Genomic DNA, 25,219 nt, shown 5'->3' with positions numbered 1-25,219 from the left:
AACATTTAAATAGCTTGGAATGGCCTAGTCAAAGCCCAGACCTCAATCCAACTGAGAATCTGTGGTATGACTTAAAGATTTCTGTACACCAGCGGAACCCATCCAACTTGAAGGAGAAGAAGCAGTTTTGCCTTGAATAATGGGCAAAAATCCCAGTGACGAGATGTGCCAAGCTTATTGTCACGCCCTGACCTTAGAGAGCCGTTTTATTTCTCTATTTGGTTAGGTCAGGGTGTGATGTGGGGTGGGCATTCTATGTTGTTTATTTCTTTGTTTTTGGACAAGTATGGTTCCTAATCAGAGGCAGCCCTTTTCCCACCTGTGATTGTGGGATCTTGTTTTTGTGTAGCTGCCTGTGAGCAGCCCAGAATGTCACATTTCGTTTTTCTCCTGTTTTGTTGTTTGGTGAGTTTCATCTTCATTAAAAAATGTGGAATTCCATGCACGCTGCGCCTTGGTTTATTTATGATCGGGAGTTTGAAGATAGTGAACGTGACACTTATAGAGACATACCCCAAGAGACTTGCAGCTGTAATTGCTGCAAAAGGTGGCTCTACAAAGTATTGACTTTGGGGGGGTGAATAGTTATGCACGCTCAAAGTTTTCAATTCTTTTGTCTTATTTCTTGTTTGTTTCACAAGAAAAAATATTTAGCATCTTCAAAGTGGTAGGCCTGTTGTGCAAATGAAATGATACAACCCCCCCCCCCAAAAAAAATCAATTAATTCCAGGTTGTAAGGCAACAAAAAAGGAAAAATGCCAAGGGGGGTGAATACTTTCGCAAGCCACTGTAGGCCAGCCGTGTGAGAAACTCGTCATCAAGTGAAAAGACAAGTGAAAATTATGGTCAGTAAAGAAAACTATAAGCTAGTCTCTCAATTAAAAAAAAAGTATCAATACTTTGCCCCTTGATAACCAGCACACTTCTGTATGTTGTAAAAGCTTTACATGGTCGCTGCCCATTTCATTGCATAGTGCAGCAAATACACATTGAGTTCAGGTGCCTTGCTTTACAAAGTTAACCATTTTCACTGTAGTGTTCAAAACGTCTTGCAAGCTGTCAGGCATTCCCTTGGCAGTAAGAGCCTCTCGTGGATGCTGCAGTGTACCCAAGTGGTGTCGGAAGCAACTGCCTTGCACGCGCGTTACAACTCCACTATGTCTAACTGTCATGGCTTTTGTGCCATCAGTACAGATACCAACACATCTTGACCACCATTTGTCCATTTGATGTCACAAAGCTGTCCAGTACTTTATAAATATCCTCTCCTGTTATCCTCTCCTGTTATCCGGTTCCAGTGGTTTGCAGAAGAGGATGTCTTCCTTAATTGACCCCCCATAAACGTAACGGACATATACCAGGAGCTGTGCCAGGCCGGCCCCGTCTGTTGACTCATCCAGCTGTAACGCATAGAATTCACTGGCGTGTATACGAAGCAGTAATTGTTTCAAAACATCTCCTGCCATGTCACTGATGTGTCGTGAAACAGTGTTGTTTGATGAAGAGATTGTCTGTATAGTTTTTTGGGCCTTTTCCCCCAGCATTGTCCCATCCATATCCGCGGCAGCAGGAAGAATTAAGTCCTCCACAATAGTATGGGGCTTGCCTGTCCTAGCCACTCGGTAGCTCACCATATAAGACACTTCTAGCCCCTTCTTATTAATGTATCTGTTGCTTTTATACATGTCTTACTGCTCAGAAGTCACCTTAATTCTCGCTCAAAAAACTCATGTGGCATATCTTTCAAATTTGAATTTTTTGTTTCTATAAATGTCTGGCAAGAGTGAAGGTTTAATCGAGTTGTGAGATAATACTTTTGCACATATAACACACTGTGGCTGAGGATAGGCACTACTCCCCATATAAGTGAACCCCAAATCAATGTAGTTCTCATCACATTTGCAACGTCCCTGTCTGTTGTTCGGTGCTTTCCCGGGTAAGGGGGCAGTAGCTCTTCAGCTGCATCAGATTCACAACTGTTAGTGTCCATGCTAGCTTGGCTAACAACAAATGTAGAATTACTGATGCTAGCATTGGACATGCTCGTGGAAGCCTTCCCAGAAGAGTGGAAGGTGTTATAGCAGCAAAGGGGGGACCGATTCCATATTAATGCCCATGATTTTGGAATGAGATGTTGACGAGCAGGAGTCCACATACTTTTGGTCATATAGTGTACAAGAACTCGGACGAAGACACAAAATAAATGTATGGGATATGTCAAACAAAACATTGTTGCTATTGCAGATACCTAATACTGGGTTTGGGACTACTGATGTAAATATACTGCTCAAAAAAATAAAGGGAACACTTAAACAACACAATGTAACTCAAAGTCAATCACACTTCTGTGAACTCAAACTGTCCATTCAGGAAGCAACACTGATTGACAATAAATTTCACATGCTCTTGTGCAAATGGAATAGACAACAGGTGGAAATTATAGGCAATTAGCAAGACACCCCCAATAAAGGAGTGGTTCTGCAGGTGGTAACCACAGACCACTTCTCAGTTCCTATGCTTCCTGGCTGATGTTTTGGTCACTTTTGAATGCTGGCGGTGCTTTCACTCTAGTGGTAGCATGAGACGGAGTCTACAACCCACACAAGTGGCTCAGGTAGTGCAGCTCATCCAGGATGGCACATCAATGCGAGCTGTAGCAAGAAGGTTTGCTGTGTCTGTCAGCGTAGTGTCCAGAGCATGGAGGCGCTACCAGGAGACAGGCCAGTACATCAGGAGATGTGGAGGAGGCCGTAGGAGGGCAACAACCCAGCAGCAAGACCGCTACCTCCGCCTTTGTGCAAGGAGGAGCAGGAGGAGCACTGCCAGAGCCCTGCAAAATGACCTCCAGCAGGCCACAAATGTGCATGTGTCTGCTCAAACGGTCAGAAACAGACTCCATGAGGGTGGTATGAGGGCCCGACGTCCACAGGTGGGGGTTGTGCTTACAGCCCAACACCGTGCAGGACGTTTGGCATTTGCCAGAGAACACCAAGATTGGCAAATTCACCACTGGCGCCCTGTGCTCTTCACAGATGAAAGCAGGTTCACACTGAGCACATGTGACAGACGTGACAGTCTGGAGACGCCGTGGAGAACATTCTGCTGCCTGCAACATCCTCCAGCATGACCGGCTTGGCGGTGGGTCAGTCATGATGTGGGGTGACATTTCTTTGGGGGGCCGCACAGCCCTCCATGTGCTCGCCAGAGGTAGCCTGACTGCCATTAGGTACCGAGATGAGATCCTCAGACCCCTTGTGAGACCATATGCTGGTGCGGTTGGCCCTGGGTTCCTCCTAATGCAAGACAATGCTAGACCTCATGTGGCTGGAGTGTGTCAGCAGTTCCTGCAAGAGGAAAGCATTGATGCTATGGACTGGCCTGCCCGTTCCCCAGACCTGAATCCAATTGAGCACATCTGGGACATCATGTCTCGCTCCATCCACCAACGCCACGTTGCACCACAGACTGTCCAGGAGTTGGCGGATGCTTTAGTCCAGGTCTGGGAGGAGATCCCTCAGGAGACCATCCGCCACCTCATCAGGAGCATGCCCAGGCGTTGTAGGGAGGTCATACAGGCATGTGGAGGCCACACACACTACTGAGCCTCATTTTGACTTGTTTTAAGGACATTACATCAAAGTTGGATCAGCCTGTAGTGTGGTTTTCCACTTTAATTTTGAATGTGACTCCAAATCCAGACCTCCATGGGTTGATAAATTGGATTTCCATTGATTATTTTTGTGTGATTTTGTTGTCAGCACATTCAACTATGTAAAGAAAAAAGTATTTAATAAGATTATTTCATTCATTCAGATCTAGGATGTGTTATTTTATTGTTCCCTTTATTTTTTTGAGCAGTGTATAATTATGTTTCTGTAATGTATGAGCATAGACAAATGAAAGTTGAGATTATTGCAGTTGTATTACTATTTTACATGATTTGCAAGTGTAGTAACTAGACAACTGGGTGCTTTTATTACCTTCTGGCTGAACTTGTCCATTTATATAACCCCCATTGCCTGAAATGTAAAGAGTACATTGGGATTAAGTAAATACATTGGGAGACAGAAAACAAATAATATAAATTCACTTTGATGCATGTCCAGACAAACACAGAAAACAAACAAACAATATAAATTAATTTCGGTGCATGTCCAGACAGACACAGAAACAAACAATATAAATGAAGTCAATGTATGTCCAGACAATTCATACCATATTTGTCAGTAGATTTTCCCTCTTCTTCAAGTCTAGTAGGTTGTGCTGGTGCTATTTCTCCTATTCTCTCTGAGAAGGGGAGATTCAATCAAATCAAACTTTATTTGTCACATGCGCAGAATTCAACAAGTGTAGACCTTACCGTGAAACGCTTACTTACAAGCCCTTAACCAATAGCGCAATTCAACAAGAGTTAAGAAAAAATATATTTTTAAATCATAAAAAGTAACACAATAACATAACGAGGCTTTATATAAGGGGTACTGGTACCGAGTCAGTGTGCGGGGGTACAGGTTAGTTGAGGTAATTTGTACATGTAGGTAGGGGTGAAGTGACTATGTATAGATAATAAACAGCGAGTAGCAGCAGTGTACAAAACAAATGGAGGGGGTGGGGAGGTGTCAATGTAATAGTCCGGTGGCCATTTGATTAATTGTTCAGCAGGCTTGGGGGTAGAAGCTGTTAAGGAGCCTTTTGGTCCTAGACTTGGCGCTTCGGTACCGCTTGCCGTGTGGTAGCAGGGAGAACAGTCTATGACTAGGGTGGCTCTATAGTGTCTTCGGTCGGAGGTCGAGCAGTTGCCATACCAGGCAGTGATGCATCCGGTCAGGATGCTCTCAATGGTTCAGCTGTAAAACTTTGAGGATCTGGGGACCCATGCCAAAAATCTTTTCAGTCTCCTGAGGGGGAAAAGGTTTTGTTGTGCACTCTTCACAGCTGTCTTGGTGTGTTTGGACCATGATAGTTCGTTGGTGATGTGAACACCAAGGAACTTGAAACTCTCGACCCGCTCCACTAGAGCCCCGTTGATGTTAATGGGGGCCTGTTCGGTCCGCCTTTTCCTGTAGTCCACGATCAGCTCCTTTGTCTTGATCACGTTTAGGGAGAGGTTGTTGTCCTGGCACCACACTGCCAGTTCTCTGACCTCTTCCCTAAAGGCTGTCTCATCGTTGTCGGTGATCAGGCCTACCACTGTTGTGTCGTCACCAAACTTAATGATGGTGTTGGAGTCGTGCTTGACCATACAGTCATGGGTGAACAAGGAGTACAGGAGGGGCCTAAGTACACACCCCTGAGGGGCCCCAGTGTTGAGGATCAGCGTGTTGTTGTCTACCCTTACCACCTGGGGGCAGCCCGTCAGGAAGTCCAGGATCCAGTTGCAGAGGGAGGTGTTTTAGTTCCAGGGTCCTTAGCTTAGTGATGAGCTTCGTGGGCACTATGGTGTTGAATGCTGAGCTGTAGTCAATGAACAGCATTCTCACATAGGTGTTCCTTTTGTCCAGGTGGGAAAGGGCAGTGTGGAATGCGATTGCATCATCTGTGGATCTGTTGGGAAGGTATGTGAATTGGAGTGGGTCTAGGGTATCCGGGAGGATGCTGTTGATGTGTGCCATTACCACCCTTTCAAAGCACTTCATGGCTACCGACGTGAGTGCTACGGGGCGGTAATCATTTAGGCAGGTTACCTTCGCTTCCTTGGGCACAGGGACTATGGTGGTCTGCTTAAAACATGTAGGTATTACAGACTCAGTCAGGGAGAGGTTGAAAATGTCAGTGAAGACACTTGCCAGTTAGTCCAGGCATGCTTTGAGTACACGTCCTGGTAATCCATCTGGCCCTGCGGCTTTGTGAATGTTGACCTGTTTAAAGGTCTTGCTCACATCAGCTACCGAGAGTGTCATCACACAGTCATCCAGAACAGCTGGTGCTCTCGTGCATGCTTCAGTGTTGCTTGCCTCAAAGCGAGCCTAAAAAGGTATTTAGCTCGTCTGGTAGGCTCGCGTCACTGGGCAGCTCGCGTCTGGGATTCCCTTTGTAGTCCGTAATAGTTTTCAAGCCCTGCCACATCCAACGAGTGTCAGCGCCGGTGTAGTAGGATTCAATCTTAATCCTGTATTGACGCTTTGCTTGTTTGATGGTTCATCTGAGGGCATAGCGAGATTTCTTATAAGCGCCCGGATTAGTGTCCCGCTCCTTGAAAGCGGCAGATCTACTGGGAGATGCATGAGGTATGTTAGGCTGGTCCAACATTTTTTTGTGCTGTAGGCCTATAGCAAACTCCTATATTGTTGTCATTGCCAAACATGTCAATGAGTGACAGTTGACAAGACAGCACAAACAGATCTGGGACCAGGCTACTGTAGCTTTGAGCAAAAACAAATGTCTACCATTCACCACTAGACTCATATCGTTACCGTATGACTTTCCGACAGCCTCTGATTCGAGGGGCAAAGGCTCATAAGGCATAGGATTTTCTAATGACAGAGAAAAGAGAGGAGATAAGATTAAAAGGGGGTTCGGACAATGTAGCACTTATTGATTAATTTCATAGTTCAAGAGGCAGGATGGATGGATGTCAAATAATTTCAACCAAATGGTCACCCTTTCATTGAGCCTATACACAATTTGAAAAGTGTGGCTTTAAAGAAGAGATGTAACTACCGTATTGTCCGGTGGATTTGCCATCAGTGACTGATCCAAGGGTCTGTGGCTCGTATGGTCCAAGGTTACCTGTGGAGAAAAGCCAGGACAGATGAGGACTAGAGTACTGGTCAAATATTTGATACACAAAGAAAGTGCAGCTCTTTGCAAGAGGAGTATACAGAGAGTAACTTTAAGATGGGTAGGAAGAGATGACAGAATGAACAATAATGAAAAAACAATAGCAAGGTGAAATACAACAAAAATCTCACCATATTTCCCAGCCGATTTCTGCCCTTCACCACCAAGGCCAAGAGGTTCTGGTGCATAGGAGTCTGGTGCACCGCCCCCTAACATGCCAACCACAGAGAAAATAGACATGTCAGGCGGCAGAAAGACGGAAGGTGCAAGGAGTGTATTCACTAGGAACAAAATGGAACAAAATGGAACCAAACAGAAGCAAACAAAACGAAAAGGGACCTACATGAATTTATCAAATAGAAACTCTTGTTTTCGTTGCAAAACATTTTCCGTTGCAAAACGTGCAAAATGTTTTGCTAAGTTTTTGAAACAATTAATACACCCCAGATTTGCTGAGTCTCACCATATTTGCCTGCAGATTTTCCAACATCTGGACCGAGCCCAAGAGAGTGAGGCTCGTATGGCAACCCACCCTGTCCTGTAAAAAAACCACAGCAAAGTATGTTTGAGTGGGCATACACTATTAGCATACCTCTTGCAGTATGCATAGAAAAACATACGGCTCCTAATGAAGTCCGCGGAACCATACAAACACTAACACAGTATGTATGTAAACAAACTTCTATATTTGATCTTTAAACTTGACGCACAACAGTAATAGCAGACCACATGGTACATAAACACTAGTGCAATGCATACATTCATAAAGAAATGTATATGTAAAGAAAGCAGAGAAAGAACATGAAGTAAAAGCCAAAAGACAGCCATACCATATTTTCCATTCGATTTACCGGAATCGGGGCCAAGTCCAAGAGGCTGAGGCTCGTATGGCACCTCTCCATAGCCTGCATGAATAGGAGGGAGGAAGGGAGAGAAAGAGGGAGGGGGGAAGGCGGAGAGGTACTGAAATGAGGGAACCACGTAGCAAAATTTGGAAAAAGTCAAGGGCTCTGAATACCTTCCGAATGCACCGTAGTCAACAACAAAAAAGAGTATGGCAGCATAGGCCTATGAATGACAGATCCTAATTTCTAATTTACACATCTCGCTGTCTTCACTGTTCCCATCTTGAATAATTCATGCATCTCTGGATGACAACAGATCCACTGGCCTCTCTCTCTCTTCGCCTCTCCTCTTTCTATTCCTAATAGCTCTTGTAGGCCTACGAGTAGCCTAGCTCAATGCAAGTCCCAGGAATAGTAATATAGTTTTGGTCACTTATTTTGAGCAATTTTTTTTTTACTAATATTGAAGGTGAGAAGCAGTTTGCTCTTACTTGCTGAGCATAAAATAGGGCACGGCGTTGGCAATGAACTGGTAAGAAGAGCGTTGGTCTGGTTTGATGTGGTTGGATGGTGGTGATAAATAGCCTCAAATTGCTGCACTGATGCATTGCAAACAGAGGACAGACATTCATAAAATCATTCAGAAAATTCCTGCTGTAGACACTGGTGTGGGTGATGTGTTCTTCTAGCAATATATTGATGATAATATAATGCATTTTGAGAAAATGTAATTTTATTTAACTGTAAATAAAAAATGTTGGGGGGGGCACGGAAGTCAATTTAGGGAGGCATTGCCCCCCAATAGCGCCGGCACTAGGTAAAGAATCGGGACGCAACCTTACTGACAAAGGAGAAGTGAAAGAGGCATTTACCATACTTGCCAGCTGATTTCCCAGGATCACCCCCTAGGCCAAGACGTTGCCCATCATAGGGTGCACCATATCCTAGGGTGAGACAGAGATTACATTGCATTACACCATTGGAGGAAATGACCTGTAACTAGCATCAATCAACGGCATTTTGTAGATCCAAGTTGCCTGAAATGAATTATTTGTTGCATCCATTTCACGTTATTAAAGGCCCAGTGCAGTCAAAAACACCATGAAGTTGGAATAATACAGCTCTTTTAGTGTAAGAGCTGTTTGAAAAGACCGGCTGAAATTTCAGCCTCTTTTGTTGGGATGGCGTTTTGGCCTGCCTGGTGACATCACCAGGAGGTAAATTAGTTCATAGACCAATAAGAAAGAGTTCCAAACCTATGCCAATAACAGCAAATGTTCAGTTTTCCCCTCCCCACACTTAGGGAGTGAACATATTATATAATAAGGGTTACATGGAGAAAATCAGACCTCTCTGAAATGAAAATGGATGGCCCTCCCTTCAGCAAAATATTTTTGACCTAAACCCTCCCTGATCGCTTGAAAGAAAAACAGAGTGAACATCCCCTATACCTAAAATAATAATAAAAACTAAGTGGATAGCAGACACCATGTCTACTGTTAACCCTCACTTTTTGGGCAGACCAGAGCCTTAGATATGCAGTTTTAGAAACTGTTTTTCGACCTGTAAGCATTACATGGCAACGCTTGAATGTTGATAGCGCATAGGGCTGCAGGGCCAGAAGGTTGTGGGTACGCAGACCACCATGGACAAGAGTAGGGGTGGAAACATCTCCTTTATAATTAAAGCATTGCATGAATCTATCATTGTATTTCCAGGTCTGAGAAAAAAGTTGCCTTTTATATAAATGGCATGCAATTCTATGTAATTTTACATATTAGCAGAACCTTTTTTAATAGCACACAAATTACTGAAATTACAGGCTAAGAATGGACAGAGAGATAGGCCTTTCAGCACCATGAGCTGTCCATTTCCAATTGATTGTGTGGCGGCTGCTGCTTCAAGTGTCAGCACCACAATGTACGTTTCTTGAATCTGGCTTATTGTGACGTCAATAACTCTGATAAAACACTAGTGTACAAAACATTCGGAACACCTTCCTAATATTGAGTTGCACCTCTTTTCCCTCAGAACAGCCTCAATTATTCGGGGCATGGACTCTAACAAGGTGTCAAAAGCGATCCATGTTGACTCCAATGCTTCCCACAGTTGTATCAAGTTGGCTGGATGTTCTTTGGGTGGTGGACCATTCTTGATATGCACGGGAAATTGTTGAGTGTGAAAAACCCAGCAGCATTTCAGTTTTTGACACAAACCGGTGCGCCTGGCACCTCCTACCACAGCCCGTTCAAAGGCACTTAAATATTTGTGTCTTTCCCATTCACCCTCTAAATGGCACACATACACAATCCATGTCTCAACTGTCTCAAGGCTTCAAAATCCTTCTTTAACCTGTCTCCTCCCTTCATCTACACTGAAGTGGATTTAAAAGGTGTCATCAATAAGGGATAATGACTTTCACCTGGATTCGCATGGTCAGTCTATATCATGGAAAGAGTTCCTAATGTTTTGTACACTCAGTTTGATATAAAAAGCTATTATAGTAGTAGCAAGCTATCAAAGTTGATCTCCGGTCTTTCTGTGCCATGCAGCGGTCTAAGGCACTGCATCTCAGTGCAAGAGGCGTCACTACAGTCCCTGGTTCGAATCCAGGCTGTATCACTTCCGGCCATGATTGGGGGTCCCATAGGGCGATGCACAATTGGCCCAGCGTCGTCCGGGTTTGGCCAGGGTAGGCAGTCATTGTAAATAATAATTTATTCTTAACTGACTTGCCTAGTTAAATAAAGGTTAAATAAAAAATAAAAAAAATCTTTGCGACCTCCTCAAACTGAAAAGAACAAAGACTATAAGTTAGTCCGCGCGCAAGATTATTTGGACTAGGCCTAATAAATAAATCAAAATTGGAAGAAGCCTTTGACTCTCTTCCTGAACTGCCACAGTAGGCCTACACGTCACACCATTGGTTAGGCAGCACACAAAAAAGTTTTGGATCAGCAAGAGCAGAGCAGGCCGGGGCTCAGGGTTGGAATATCCATTGCAGTGTGTAATGCTGCCTAGTTTTATTTAGACCACCCCAGCAGATATCTTAGAAAGATAACTTTGCTCTGTGCTTCTCCGAGCACGCACTTCCTAGCCTATATGCTATGGATCCTTATTGAGACCACATTAAATAGCCTATAGACACACTTGAGAATCAGAGATGTAGGGCGGCATTGGGCACACATCGATATATATCCTAATAAGCAACTAATTCTAAAACAGAGAAATATTGAAATGTCATCAATTACAAATGACAGGACCCTAACCTGGACTACATTTTGAAAAAAACTCTAAACCCTCCCTTTGACTGAAATTAAAAAAGCATGACCCTCCCCTATTTTCCTTCAGGTACCAATTCTGTAAATTTCGATCATCCATCCCTTAGCAAAATTCTTTAAGAAATTGCTCTTTGCTAAGAAGCTATTTTTGTTTCTTGTTGACCACTTTAACAGAAAAACAATCACAGTAAGGGGCTTAATTGTTACACATAAATTATTTGATATTGAGATATAAACTGCTGCATTGGAACCTTAAGGAATTACCTTTTTTTATTTTATTTACTAGGCCTATAGCATGCATGAAAACATCCATTATTATAATTTTTCATCAGATATTGCATAGGTCTGTCTGTATTATAGAGGTCCTTTTCAGATAGAAATTAGGTAGCTCACCATATTTCCCAGGTGCAGGATCCCCTCCCATTCCAGTGCCTAGCCCGCCTGAAACAGAATTAAATAATTTGTTTAGGGTGCGGTTTCCTTAACACAGATGAAGCCTAGTCCTGGATTAAAAACCTATTAAAAAAAACTAGGCCTACTTGTTTAACAGATTGACCCCCTGCCCCCTTACAGACAGAAGAGAAGTGGACACCTCTTGGAGCCTGGTTCCTCTCTAGGTTTCTTCCTAGGTTCCAGCCTTCTAGGGAGGCTGGAACCTCTGCATTGCTTGATCTTTGGGGTTTTAGGCTGGTTATCTTTAAAGCAATTTGTAACAACTCCTGATGTAAAAAAGGGCTTCATTAAATACATTTGATTGATAAATTTACCGTATTTTCCAGAGGATTTGGAGTCAGCACCCAATCCGAGAGTCCGAGATCCATAGGGTAGGCCACCATTTCCTGTTTGTGTAAGCAGTGCAATGAATATATTAGAAAATAATAGTGATATAATTCAGATTTACAGATTCTCATTGATATAGAGAAATGTGTGGCACTCACCGTATTTACCAACTGACTTGCCAACATCAGGTCCAGGTGCGTTGGAGATTCCACCTTTTCCTGAGCGCGATTGAGACAAAGTTCAGAGAGAACAAAATGCAAACCCATAGAATACAGACATACTGGCACATACAGTACATGCATAAATACATACAGTAGATAGAGAAAAAAAAACATACTATACATACACTGAGTATACCAAACATTAGGAACACTTTCCTAATATTAGGTTGCAGAACAGCCTCAAGTTGATCGGGGCATGGACTCTACAAGGTGTTGAAAGCTCTCCACAAGGTGTTGAAAGCTCTCCACAGGGATGCTGGTCCATGTTGACTCCAATGCTTCCAAAAGTTGTGTCAAGGTGGCTGGATGTCCTTTGGGTGGTAGACCATTATTGATACGCATGGGAAACTTGAGTGTGAAAAACCCAGCAGTGTTTTGACACAAACCGGTGCACCTGGCACCTACTACCATACCCCGTTCAAAGGCACTTGAATATTTGGTCTTGCCCATTCACCATTTGAATGGCACAAGTACACAATCCATGTCGCAATTGTCTCAAGGCTTAGAAATCCTTCTTTAACCTGTCTCCTCCCCTTCATCTACACTGACTGAAGTGGATTTAACAAGTGACATAAATAAGGGATCATAGCTTTCACCTGGATTCACCTGGTCAGTATATGTCATGGAAAGAGCAGGTGTTCTTAATGTTTTGTATACTCAGTGTAAAGATGCAGAATATAGCATAGTCGCAGTGCATTTTCTTGTACGTGAAGAAAATATCTGTAAAAAAAAACAGACAAAGGAAATATCTAATAATTAACAGACAGTCGAAGTAGGAAGTTTACATACACTTAGGTTGGAGTCATTAAAACTCATTTTTCAACCACTCCACAAATTTCATGTTAACAAACTATAGTTTTGGCAAGTCGGTTAGGACATCTACTTTGTGCATGACACAAGTAATTTTTCCAACAATTGTTTGCAGACAGATTATTTCACAATTCCAGTGGGTCATAAGTTTACATACACCAAGTTCACTGTGCCTTTAAACAGCTTGGAAAATTCAGAAAATGATGTCATGGCTGTAGAAGCTTCTGATAGGCTAATTGACATAATTTGAGTCAATTGGAGTTGTACCTGTGGATGTATTTCAAGGCCTACCTTCAAATTTAGTGCCTCTCTGCTTGACATCACGGGGGAATCAAAAGAAATCAGCCAAGACCTCAGAAAAACAATTGTAGACCTCCACAAGTCTGGTTCATCCTTGGGAGCATTTTCCAAACGCCTGAAGGTACCACGTTCATCTGTACAAACAATAGTATGCAAGTATAAACACCATGGGACCACGGAGCCGCCATACCGCTCAGGAAGGAGACGCGTTCTGTGTCCTAGAGATGAACGTATTTTGGTGTCAATAGTGCAAATCAATCCCAGAACAACAGCAAAAGACCGTGTGAAGATGCTGCAGGAAACAGGTCCAAAAGTATCTATATCCACAGTAAAACGAGTCCTATATCGACATAACCTGAAAGGCCGCTCAGCAAGGAAGAAGCCACTGCTCCAAAACCGCCATAAAAAAGCCAGACTACGGTTTGCAACTGCACATGTGGACAAAGATCGTACTTTTTGGAGAAATGTCCTCTGGTCTGATGAAACAAAAATAGAACTGTTTGGCAATGATGAACATCGTTATGTTTGGAGGAAAAAGGGGGAGGCTTGCAAGTCAGAGAACACCATCCCAACCGTGAAGCACAGGGGTGGCAGCATCATGTTGTGGGGGTGCTTTGCGGCAGGAGGGACTGGAGCACTTCACAAAATAGATGGCATCATGAGGCAGGAAAATTATGTGGATATACTGAAGCAACATCTCAAGACATCAGTCAGGAAGTTAAAGCTTAGTCGCAAATGGGTCTTCCAAATGGACAATGACCCCAAGCGTACTTCCACAGTTGTGGCAAAATGGCTTAAGGACAACAAAGTCAAGGTATTGGAGTGGCCATTACAAAGCCCTGACCTCAATCCTATAGAACATTTGTGGACAGAACTGAAAAAGCGTGTGCGAGCAAGGAGGCCTACAAACAGTTACACCAACTCTGTCAGGAGGAATGGGACAAAATTCACCCAGCTTGTTGTGGGAAGCTTGTGGAAGGCTACCCGAAACATTTGACCCAAGTGAAACAATGTTAAAGGCAATGCTACCAAATACTAATTGAGTGTATGTAAACTTCAGACCCACTGGGAATGTGATGAAAGAAATAAAACCTGAAATAAATCACTCTCTCTACTATTATTCTGACATTTGACATTCTTAAAATAAAGTGGTGATTCTAACTGACATAAGACAGGGAATTTGTACTAGGATTAAATGTCAGGAATTGTGAAAAACTGGAGTTTAAATGTATTTGGCTAAGGTGTATGAAAACTTCCGACTTCAATTGTACATACTGGCACATACACTAAATGCATACGTGCATGATTACATAAATACATTGAGATAAATACATACATACCTGTAATCAACAGACATGCATACAACACATTATATAAACACATGCATTTACAATGTTAACATAAAAAGGTACACAGACATACAGGTAACTGCCAAAACGAAGGAAACACAAACACAAAGTGTTTTAATAGGGCGATGGGCCACCACGAGCCAGAACAGCTTCAATGTGCCTTGCTATAGATTCAATTTATTTTTTTTTATACAAAAAATATTTCACCTTTATTTAACTAGGCAAGTCAATAAAGAACAAATTCTTATTTACAATGACGGCCTACCGGAGAACCGTGGGTTAACTAGTTCAGGTTGCAGAATGACCGATTTTTGGTGGAATTCGACACCATTCTTCCAAGTGAAATTCCATAATTTGGTGTTTTGTTGATGGTGATGGAAAACGCTCTCAGGCGCCGCTCTAGAATCTCCAATAAGTGTTCAATTGGGTTGGGATCTGGTGACGGAGACGGCCATGGCATATGGTTTACATAATTTCCATGCTCATCAAACCATTCAGTTACCACTTGTACCCCTGTGGACAGGGGAATTGTCATCCTATAGAGGCAAAGCCATGGTAGCCAAAATAATGGCCTGCCCAGCATTTATATACATGACCCTATGAATGATGGGATGTTAATTTCTTAATTAACTCTGGAACCACACCTGTGTGGAAGCACCTGCTTTCAATATACTTTGTATCTCTAATTTACTCCATAATATCTGGCTGCACAGTCTGAAGTTTGCAAAAGAGCACCTGGATGTTCCATAGCGCTACTGTCAAAATATTCTGTGGACAGATGAAACTATATTTGAGTTGTTTGGAAGGAACACACAACAATATGTGTGGAGAAAAAAAAATGCCCAGCACACTAACATCATAACCTCATCCCAACTGTAAAGTATGGTGGAGGGAGCCTCATGGTTTGGGGCTGCTTTGCTGCCTCAGGAACTGGACAGCTTGCTATCATCGATGTAAAAATGTATTCCCAAGTTTATTAAGACATTTTGCAGGAGAATGTAAGGCTATCTGTCCTCCAACTGAAGTTCAGAAGTTGGGTGATGCAACAGGACAACGACCCAAAACACATGTCCATTAAGAAAATGGCTGTAAAAACTGTTCAATCCCCATGGATTGATGAGGAAATTAAAAATGTTATGTTTGAGAGGGATGAGGCATCAGGAATGGCAAATAAGTCTGGCTGCCAACCGATTGGTAAAAGTAGTGTAAATTGAGAAATCATGTGACTAAACTGAATAAAGAGAGGAAGAAACTAGGCTATGAAACAAAGGTAAATTATAGAAAAAGTGATAGAAAAAATCTTTGGAGCACCTTAAATGAAATGTTTTGGGAAAAGGCAAACTCAGCTCCATCATTCACTGAATCAGATGGATCATTCATCAAAGCCTACTGATATTGGCAACTACTGTAATCATTTTTTCATTGGCAAGATTAGCAAACTTAGCCATGACATGCCAGCAACAAACGCTGACACTACATATCCAAGTATAAATGATCAAATTATGAAAGACAAGCATTGTAATTTTGAATTCCGTAAAGTTAGTGTGGAAGAAGGGATTAATTTTTTGTCTATCAACAATGACAAACCACCCGGGTCTGACAACTTGGATGGAAAATTACTGAGGATAATAGAGGACGACATTGCCACTCCTATTTGCCATATCTTCAATCTAAGCCTATTAGAAAGTGTGTGCTCTCAGGCCTGGAGGGAAACAAAGTCATTCCACTAAGAATAGTAAAGCCCCCTTTACTGGCTCAAATAGCAGACCAATCAGCCTGTTACCAACACTTAGTAGACTTTGGGAAAAAATTATGTTTGTCCAGATGCAATGCTATTTTACTGTAAACAAATTGATAGACTTTCAGCACACTTATGTAGAGAAGGACATTCAAGCACGGCACAAAAAAAAGTCAGCGTAATTTGAAATGGGGCATTAATTAATGTTCACATTTATAACATACATGTGCATTTCATCATTAAGACATTTAGGAAATAATGTCTGGAGGGTGAAAATCCCCAAACATTCCCTTTTGTATTATTTATATCACCTCCCATGTCTGATATCTTAAAACTTTCTCTGTGACATAAAATCTAGAGGTAGAAATGTCTTTGGTCATTAAAATGTACTGTGACTGTCATTTCTCCTGATTGAATTTATGTTCGCTAATTCTCTGCTTGAGAGAACGAGAGGTTTACCTACATAACACAGCCCACATCGACATTTAATCATGTAGATGTAACGGGTGGTGGAGCACATAATAATGTCATTTATTTGGAACCTTTTTCCTGTATGTGGGTGGCAGAAATATTCACACTTCATGATATTGTTGCACTGTGCGCAACCTCTGCATTTATAGCTACCATTCCGAAGAGGGCGTAAACGCTTATTTTGTGGCTGGCAGTTGACATGGACCAATTTATCGCGTAAATTGAGACCTGTCCTATATACAATAAGTGGTGGATTCTTAAATTCAGCTGGCAAAGCTGGGTCTGATGATAAAACACGCCAGTGTTTCTTGTCGGCATCTCCCACATTGCGCAAATTCAACGTATATGTATGTGGTGGTGAACATTACAGTGTTCTTTAGCTTTAGTGCGTCTTTTTTTGTAGCATTTCATCTCGTGTTTTCCCCAATGCCAAATCAAGAGCTTCATCCACACATTGTGGAGTAGCCTCTTCTTAGAAACCTATTGCGCATCTCCGCTGCTTTTTCTAGATTGTGCCATATATGCCACTCCACATAGGACTATCTGGAAAAACTGTCTTCTTGGAAGTCCTCTTTTTAATTTCTCAGAGTGGAAGCTGTCCCCCTGTAATATACTATCTCAGTCTTTCTTTTCTATACAGAGTTGTAAACAAGGTTCCATTTGATTTCTCAATCCACATAGAAGTAATGAGTATCACATTCAATAGTGCATTTTAGATTGTGGTCAATGTCATTGAGTAATGCCATAAAGTCTGACAACTCTTCTCCCATTCCTCCCCATGTGGAAAAATAATGTTGTCAATATATCAATACCACTTCAGGACTTCATTCAAAATTGATGTTCGTTTTCATTGTTAACAAAACGTTCTTCAAATAGACCCACATAAAGGTTAGCATAGCTCGGAACGAATGTGGAGCCCATCGATGTTCCATTCGTTTGGAGGTAGCATTCATCATCAAACCTGACATAGTTATACGTCAAAACATATTCAGCCAGCTCTAGAATAAAGTTTGTTGGTGGGTATTTGTTAGTATCCCGGTCTCTCAAATAGTGAGCACAAAAGCTCTGACGAAGTCCTTGAGGCCGATACGTAAAGCTTATTAAAGAGCAGCGAGTGGGTTTCCTATTTTTTCTTAATTGAAATACAGTAAAAACGAAACGAAGTGCAGCTAGTTTGTAGTCTTTCCAGCTTGAGTTTGAAGTGAATGTGCTAACTGTTTGTTGGCTAGCTCTTCTGAACAACAGTGTCCTGACGAGTGAGCACATTTTCTAGGTCAGTGTCTTATTAGCTCATTGTTATGGACGTATCCAAAGAAATGTCTCTAGAAACCAGCTTAAACAAATGCAAATGCAGCTACTTTGGTGTGATTCTGAAAGCACTTTTTGACGTGACTGTAAGTTAGCCGTAGTTGGCTAGCTAGCAAGAAAGGTTTATAAGAACGTTGTCAGCCAGTATGGCAGTGGAACGTTTAGAACAAATTACTGGGTTGCCTCCATAGATACAGAACAAAAAGACTGAATGACTGGGTCCCATCTCTAGCAACCAAACCAATAGAACAAACTACCAGCCGGTTTGGGTAGCAACCCTAGATTAGTGTTGGGACTGTATCTGGTGGAAGGATCAAATAGTATGAATAAATGAATCGAAATAACGTTAATGAAAATATCAATCATTATTTGAATGTGTTGGTAACCCGTTGTATAAAAGTGATAATACCCTCGAAGCCGGTGTTTTGAGGATATATTGGCATGGTTTGCTGCTAACAACACCCATGCCAATATATCCTCCAAACACTGGCTTCTCGGGTATTATCACTTAAATGGAAGCCCCTCCAACATAATCCAGGTAGTTTCAGGAATTCCCCGGGGCAGCTGTCTAGGCCCCTTACTTTTTTCAATTGTTACTAATGACATGCCACTGGCTTTGAGTGAAGCCAGTGTGTATGTATGCAAATGATTCAACACTATACATGTCAGCGACTACAGTGAGTGAAATCACTGCAGCACTTAATAAAGAGCTGCAGTCAGTTTCAGAATGGGTGGCAAGGAATAAGTTAGTCCTAAATATTTCAAAAACTAAAAGCATTCTATTTGGGACAAATCATTCACTAAACCCTAAACCTCAACTAAATCTTGTAATAAATAATGTGAAAATTGAGTGGACGTGACTAAACTTCTTGGAGTAACCCTGGATTGTCATGGTCAAAACATGTTGTCATGGTCAAAACATGTTGATACAACAGTAGCTAAGATGGGGAGAAGTCTGTCCATAATAAAGCGCTACTCTGCCTTCTTAACAACACTATCAACAAGGCAGGTCCTACAGGCCTAGTTTTGTCACACCTGGACTACTGTACAGTCGTGTGGTCAGGTGCCACAAAGAGGGACCTCAGAAAATTGCATTTGGCTCAGAACAGTGCAGCACGGCTGGCCCTTGGATGTACACAGAGCTGACAATAATATGCATGCCAATCTCTCCGGGCTCAAAGTCGAGGAGAGATTGACTTGATCATTACTTGTTTTTGTAAGAAGTGTTGAAATGGTGAATGCACTGAGGTGTCTGTTTAAACTACAAGACATACCACCAAGACATACCACCAAAGGTCTCTTCACAATCCCCAAGTCAAAAACAGACTATGGGAGGTGCCCAGTAGTAGACCAAAGAGTGAAAATCATTTTATAACATTTTTGACATTTGCGTTTTTCTGGATTTTTTTGTTGTTATTCTGTCTCTCACTGTTCAAATAAACCTACTATTAAAATTATAAACTGATCATTTCTTTGTAAGTGGGCAAACATACAAAATCAGCAGGGGATCAAATACTTTTCCCCCCCACTGTACACATGGATTTTGTATTGTAGATACTTGTATGTGATGGTAGAGTAGTGGCATGAGTGAACACACTTAATGTGTTGTGAAAAGTGTTATGAAATGTAATGTAATATTTAAAATGCTATATAACTGCCTTATGTTGATGGAGCCCAGGAAGAATAGCTGCTGCCTTGAAAGCAGCTAATGGGGATCCTTAATAAATAAAATTACTCAAGTGTTTACATTATTTTGGCTGTTACCCGTAGATGCAGCAGGCATACATATACCATACTTGCCTGCACCATCAGTCCCCAACCCGAGGGGTTGACCACCAAATGGCAACCCCCCAATGCCTGAGTCAGAGCAAGATAACGTATTAGGACAAGAAGCAAGAGTGGGCATAAAAGCAAGAGTTGGCTAGTAGACTGTTGAAAACTACTGTTCATTGTGAGTCACTGCTGTGATGTTAATGTGAAGCCAAAGACAAATTTCCACATTATGTGGACAATTACGAATTTCTAAAGCTTGATGAGAAAAAGGTCCACAAAGCGAGGCAGCATCAGTTATACACTTATCTTCCTGTTTCTCATTATTTTCCTGTAAATATGTATCGTTGGAGAAATGCAACCCTGAGCCTAAATCTTGTAACTCAAGTAACTCACTCACCATATTTGGTCTGAGATGTTGCCTCTGGGCCCATTCCGAGGGGCTGACCACCATATGGCCCACCCAATCCTGTGATCGACAGAGCAAAAGGGCAAACTCCATTTAAATTTTACACATAAACTCAGCAAAAAAAGAAACGTCCTCGCACTGTCAACTGCGTTTATTTTCAGCAAACTTAACATGTGTAAATATTTGTATGAACATAACAAGATACAACAACTGAGACATAAACTGAACAAGTTCCACAGACATGTGTCTAACAGAAATGGAATAACGTGTCCCTGAACAAAGGGGAGGTCAAAATCAAAAGTTACAGACAGTATCTGGTGTGGCCACCAGCTGCATTAAGGACTGCAGTGCATCTCCTCCTCATGGATTGCACCATATTTGCCATTTCTTGATGTGAGATGTTACCCCAAACTTCCACCAAGGTACCTGCAAGTTCCCAGACATTTCTGGGCGGAATGGCCCTAGCCCTCACCCTCCGATCCAACAGGTCCCAGGCGTGCTCAATGGGATTGAGATCCGGTAGAACACTGACATTCCTGTCTTGCAGGAAATCACACACAGAACGAGCATTGTCATGCTGGAGGGTCATGTCAGGATGAGCCTGCAGGAAGGGTACCACATGAGGGAGGAGGATGTCTTCCCTGTAATGCACAGCGTTGCGATTGCCTGCAATGACAACAAGCTCAGTCCGGTGATGCTGTGACACACCACCCCAACTCTATCCCGCTCCAGAGTACAGGCCTCAGTGTAACGCTCATTCCTTCGACGATAAACTCAAATCCGACCATCACCCCTGGTGAGACAAAACCGCGACTCGTCAGTGAAGAGCACTTTTTGCCAGTCCTGTCTGGTCCAGCGACGGTGGATTTGTGCCCATAGGCGACATTGTTACCGGTGATGTCTGGTGAGGGCAGTTGTTGCCATCCTGTACCTGTCCCACAGGTGTGATGTTCGGATGTCCGATCCTGTGCAGGTGTTGTTACACGTGGTCTGCCACTGCGAGGACGACCAGCTGTCGGTCCGGTCTCCCTGTAGCTCTGTCTTAGGCGGCTCACAGTACGGACATTGCAATTTATTGCCCTGGCCACATCTGCAGTCCTCATGCCTCCTTGCAGCATGCCTAAGGCACGTTCACACAGATGAGCAGGGACCCTGGGCATCTTTCTTTTAGTGTTTTTCAAAGTCAGTAGAAAGGCCTCTTTAGTGTCCTAAGTTTTCATAACTGTGACCTTAATTGCCTACCGTCTGTAAGCTGTGTGTCTTAAAGACCGTTCCACAGGAGCATGTTCATTAATTGTTTAAAAGCATGGAAAACAGTGTTTAAACCCTTTATAATGAAGATCTGTGAAGTTATTTTGATTTTTACGAATTATCTTTGAAAGACAGGGTCCTGAAAAAGGGACGTTTACATATTATCTAGAAAAGGTACATTTCCTGAAGAAAATGTGTTTGTGTACAACCAACTCACCACCATACATTCCACCTGATTTTCCATCAGGACGTAGGCCAGCGGGTTGAGGTTCAAACTGACTTGTTCCTGTCAAGGAGGAGAGATGCATTTCAGCTACTGTGTATATGAGTGTACACCCACACTGTACATGAGATAAGCACTGTGTGTAGATATGAGTGTAATCTTACCATCCAGTCCAGCAGGAATGATTGGTGCTCCGCCATAAGGTCCGGAACCACCTGTAAAAGAAAATGAGGGGAATGCAGGCAATTCTGATTTTGTTTTTATAGTATTCTTCTGATCCATTCAGTGTTGTCATGCACTCATTTGTTCTTAAAATTTGAGGGGGCCCTTCTCACCATATTTGCCACCATTTGCAGGCTCTCCAAGTCCTGCACCAACCCCACCTGCATTAGGATGTATGGATTCATTCATTGGCATGGATTGATTGCTTGACATGGTGGGAGGCTAGGACTGATGTTGTATTTGTCTAGGACATATAGTAGCCTACATACCTGATTTTCCCTCCATACCAGCAGGCACACCTTGATAGAAAGATGAAACGTTTGACATTCACTGTTATTTTGAAAACTAGGGCACTCACTCTTGGACTCAACGTACTGGTTTTTAGTCAAATCAAAATGTTCTACTGTAAAAAAAAAAAAATATGAATGAATTGTCAAATCCAGTACTATAATCATTCGTAATTTTTCTCTGAATATCTAAAGGAACACAGGTCATTTTACACATTATAGTTAAATCTAGCACATACAGTGCCTTCGGAAAGAATTCAGATCCCTTGACTATTTTTCTAAAATGATTCTAAAATGATTTAAAAAAAGAATTACACCTCATCAATCGACATAAAATACCCGTAATGACAAAGCAAAAATAGGTAAAACCAGTTGTCGGTGACAAAAAATACACCATCAATCTAGACACAATACCCCATAATGACAAAGCAAAAACAGGTTTTACCTGTTATAAATACACCTCAATCTGTTAAATACACCTCATTCCTGTTATAAATACACCTCAATCTTTTATAAATACACCTCAATCTACACACAATACCTCATAATGACAAAGCAAAAACAGGTTTTACCTTTGCTTTGTCATTATGGGGTATTGTGTGTAGATTGATGAGGTGTATTTTAAAATAATCATTTTAGAATAAGGAATACTTTCCGAGGACAAAAGTTAACACCCGTTTTTGCTTTCTCATTATGGGGTATTGCAAAAATTTAAACAGGAAGCACCAGCGACTCAGTCAATAAAAAAGTGGTCAGATGAAGCAGATGCTAAACAACAGGACTGTTTTTCTAGCACAGACTGGAATATGTTCAAAGATTCTTCCGATGGCATTGAGAAGGACACCAAATAAGTCACTGGCTTCATCAATAATTGCATCGATGACGTCGTCCCCACAGTGACTGTACGTACATACCCCAACCAGAAGCCATGGATTACAGGCAACCACACTGAGATAAATGGTACGGCTTCCGCTTTCAAGGAGTGGGACTCTAACCCGGAGGCTTATAAGAAATCCTGCTATGCCCTCCGACGAACCATCAAACAGGCAAAGTGTCAATACAGGACTAAGATTGAATCGTACGACACCGGCTCCGACGCTCGTCGGATGTGGCAGGGCTTGCTAACTATTACAGACTACAGCGGGAAGAGCTGCCCTGTGACACGAGCCTATCAGGACCACCCCCAGGTGATAATGGTAGGTAACAACACATCCGCCACGCTGATCCTCAACACGGGGGCCCCTCAGGGGTGCGTGCTCAGTCCCCTACTGTACTCCCTGTTCACTCATGACTGCATGTCCAGGCAAGACTCCAACACCATCATTAAGTTTGCCGATAACACAACAGTGGTAGGCCTGATCACCGACAACAACGAGACAGCCTATAGGGAGGAGGTCAGAAGAGACCTGACCGTGTGGTGCAAGGACAACAACCTCTCCCTCAACGTGATCAAGACAAAGGAGATGATTGCGAACTACAGGTAAAGGAGGACCAAGCACGCCCCCATTCTCATCGACGGGGCTGTAGTGGAGCAGGTTGAGAGCTTCAAGTTCCTTGGCGTCCACATCACCAACAAACGAACATGGTTCAAGCACACCAAGACAGTCGTGAAGAGGGCACGACAAAACCTATTCTCCCTCAGGAGAATGAAGAGATTTGGCATGGGTCCTCAGATCCTCAAAAGGTTCTACAGCTGCACCATCGAGAGCACCCTGACGGGTTGCGTCACTAGCTGGTATGGCAACGGCTCGGCCTCTGACCGCAAGACGCTACAGGGGGTAGTGTGTACAGCCCAGTACATCACCAGGGCCAAGCTTCCTGCCATCCAGGACCTCTATACCAGGCGGTGTCAGAGGAAGGACCTAAAATTGTCAAAGACTCCAGCCACCCTAGTCATAGACTGTTCTATCTGCTACTGGAGCACCAAGTCTAGGTTGAAGAGGCTTCTAAACAGCTTCTACCCCCAAGCCATAAGACTCCTAAACATCTAATCAAATGGCTACCCAGACTATTTGCATTTCCTGCCCCCACCCCCACTGCTGCTACTTTCTGTTATTATCTATGCATAGTCACTTTAATAACTCTACCTACATGTACATATTACCTCGACTAACCGGTGCCCCCACACATTCACTCTGTACCGGTACCCTCTGTATATAGCCCCGCTATTGTTATTCTACTGCTGCTCTTTAATTATTTCTTACTTTTTTTTTAGGTATTTTCTTAAAACTGCATTGTTGGTTAAGGGCTTGTAAGCAAGCATTTGACTGTACCTGTTGTATTCGGCGCATGTGACAAATACATTTTTTATTTTATGAAGGAAAATAACTCTTTCATCAATTTTAGAATGAGGCTGTAACCTAACAAAATGTGGAAAAAGTAAATGGGTCTGAATACTTTCCGAAGGCACTGTATGTGCTGGATTTAACTATAATGTGTAATGATCTGTGATCCTTTAGATATTCACAGAAAATTGTGGCTTGATTATAGTACCTGATTTGACATTCTTTTTTGAAATATTTTTTTATAACATTTTGATTTGACAAAAAACAGTATACAGAGTCCAAGAATGATCATCCTTGACTAGTCTCACAGTCCCTGCCGCTGAAAAACAATCCCAAAGCGTGATGCTGCCACCACCATGCTTCACCGTAAGGATGGTGCCAGGTTTCCTATAGACGTGATGCTTGGCATTCAGGCCAAAGACTTCAATCTTGGTTTCATCAGACCAGAGACTCCTGCTTCTCATGGTCTGAGAGTCTTTAGGTGCTTTTTGACAAACTCCAAGCGGGCTGTCATGTGCCTTCTACTGAGGAGTGGCTCCGTCTGGCCACTACCATAAAGGCCTGATTGGTGAAGTGCCGCAGATATGGTTGTCTTTCTGGAAGGTTCTCTTATCTCCACAGAGGAACCCTGAAGCTCTGTCAGAGTGACCATCGGGTACTTGGTCACCTCCCTGACCAAGGCCCTTTTCCCCCGAATTGCTCAATTTGGCCGGGGCGGCCAGCTCTAGGAAGAGTCTTGGTGGTTCCAAACTTCTTCCATTTAAGAATGATGGAGACCACTGTGTTCTTGGGGACCTTCAATGCTCCAGACATTTTGGTACCCTTTCTCAGATCTATGCCTCAACACAATCCTGTCTCGGAGCTCTATGGACAATTCCTCCGACCTCA

The 25,219-nt window shown here is 42.6% G+C and overlaps 1 protein-coding gene across 6 annotated transcripts in view; it reads right to left on the bottom strand.

The window, feature by feature from the left end:
- Positions 1-25,219, bottom strand: part of cmn (calymmin) — a 100,002-nt gene that overhangs the window by 13,248 nt on the left and 61,535 nt on the right. For all 6 annotated transcript variants that reach the window (XM_029713350.1, XM_029713340.1, XM_029713358.1 and 3 more), the window contains 17 exons: positions 22,029-22,058; positions 21,873-21,920; positions 21,702-21,752; positions 21,532-21,600; positions 20,055-20,123; positions 19,685-19,741; positions 11,846-11,905; positions 11,675-11,746; positions 11,301-11,348; positions 8,499-8,570; positions 7,612-7,686; positions 7,245-7,319; positions 6,913-6,990; positions 6,662-6,730; positions 6,415-6,474; positions 4,217-4,288; positions 3,982-4,020 (listed from right to left, as the gene is read on the bottom strand). In XM_029713350.1, coding sequence (XP_029569210.1) covers positions 3,982-4,020; positions 4,217-4,288; positions 6,415-6,474; positions 6,662-6,730; positions 6,913-6,990; positions 7,245-7,319; positions 7,612-7,686; positions 8,499-8,570; positions 11,301-11,348; positions 11,675-11,746; positions 11,846-11,905; positions 19,685-19,741; positions 20,055-20,123; positions 21,532-21,600; positions 21,702-21,752; positions 21,873-21,920; positions 22,029-22,058 — 1,044 coding nt within the window. The remainder of the gene's footprint in view (positions 1-3,981; positions 4,021-4,216; positions 4,289-6,414; positions 6,475-6,661; positions 6,731-6,912; positions 6,991-7,244; positions 7,320-7,611; positions 7,687-8,498; positions 8,571-11,300; positions 11,349-11,674; positions 11,747-11,845; positions 11,906-19,684; positions 19,742-20,054; positions 20,124-21,531; positions 21,601-21,701; positions 21,753-21,872; positions 21,921-22,028; positions 22,059-25,219) is intronic.

The sequence above is a fragment of the Salmo trutta genome, chromosome 2 (genome assembly GCF_901001165.1).
Source record: "Salmo trutta chromosome 2, fSalTru1.1, whole genome shotgun sequence".
In the NCBI taxonomy this organism is placed as follows: Eukaryota; Metazoa; Chordata; class Actinopteri; order Salmoniformes; family Salmonidae; genus Salmo; species Salmo trutta.
This window is presented reverse-complemented; position numbering and strand designations above follow the sequence as displayed.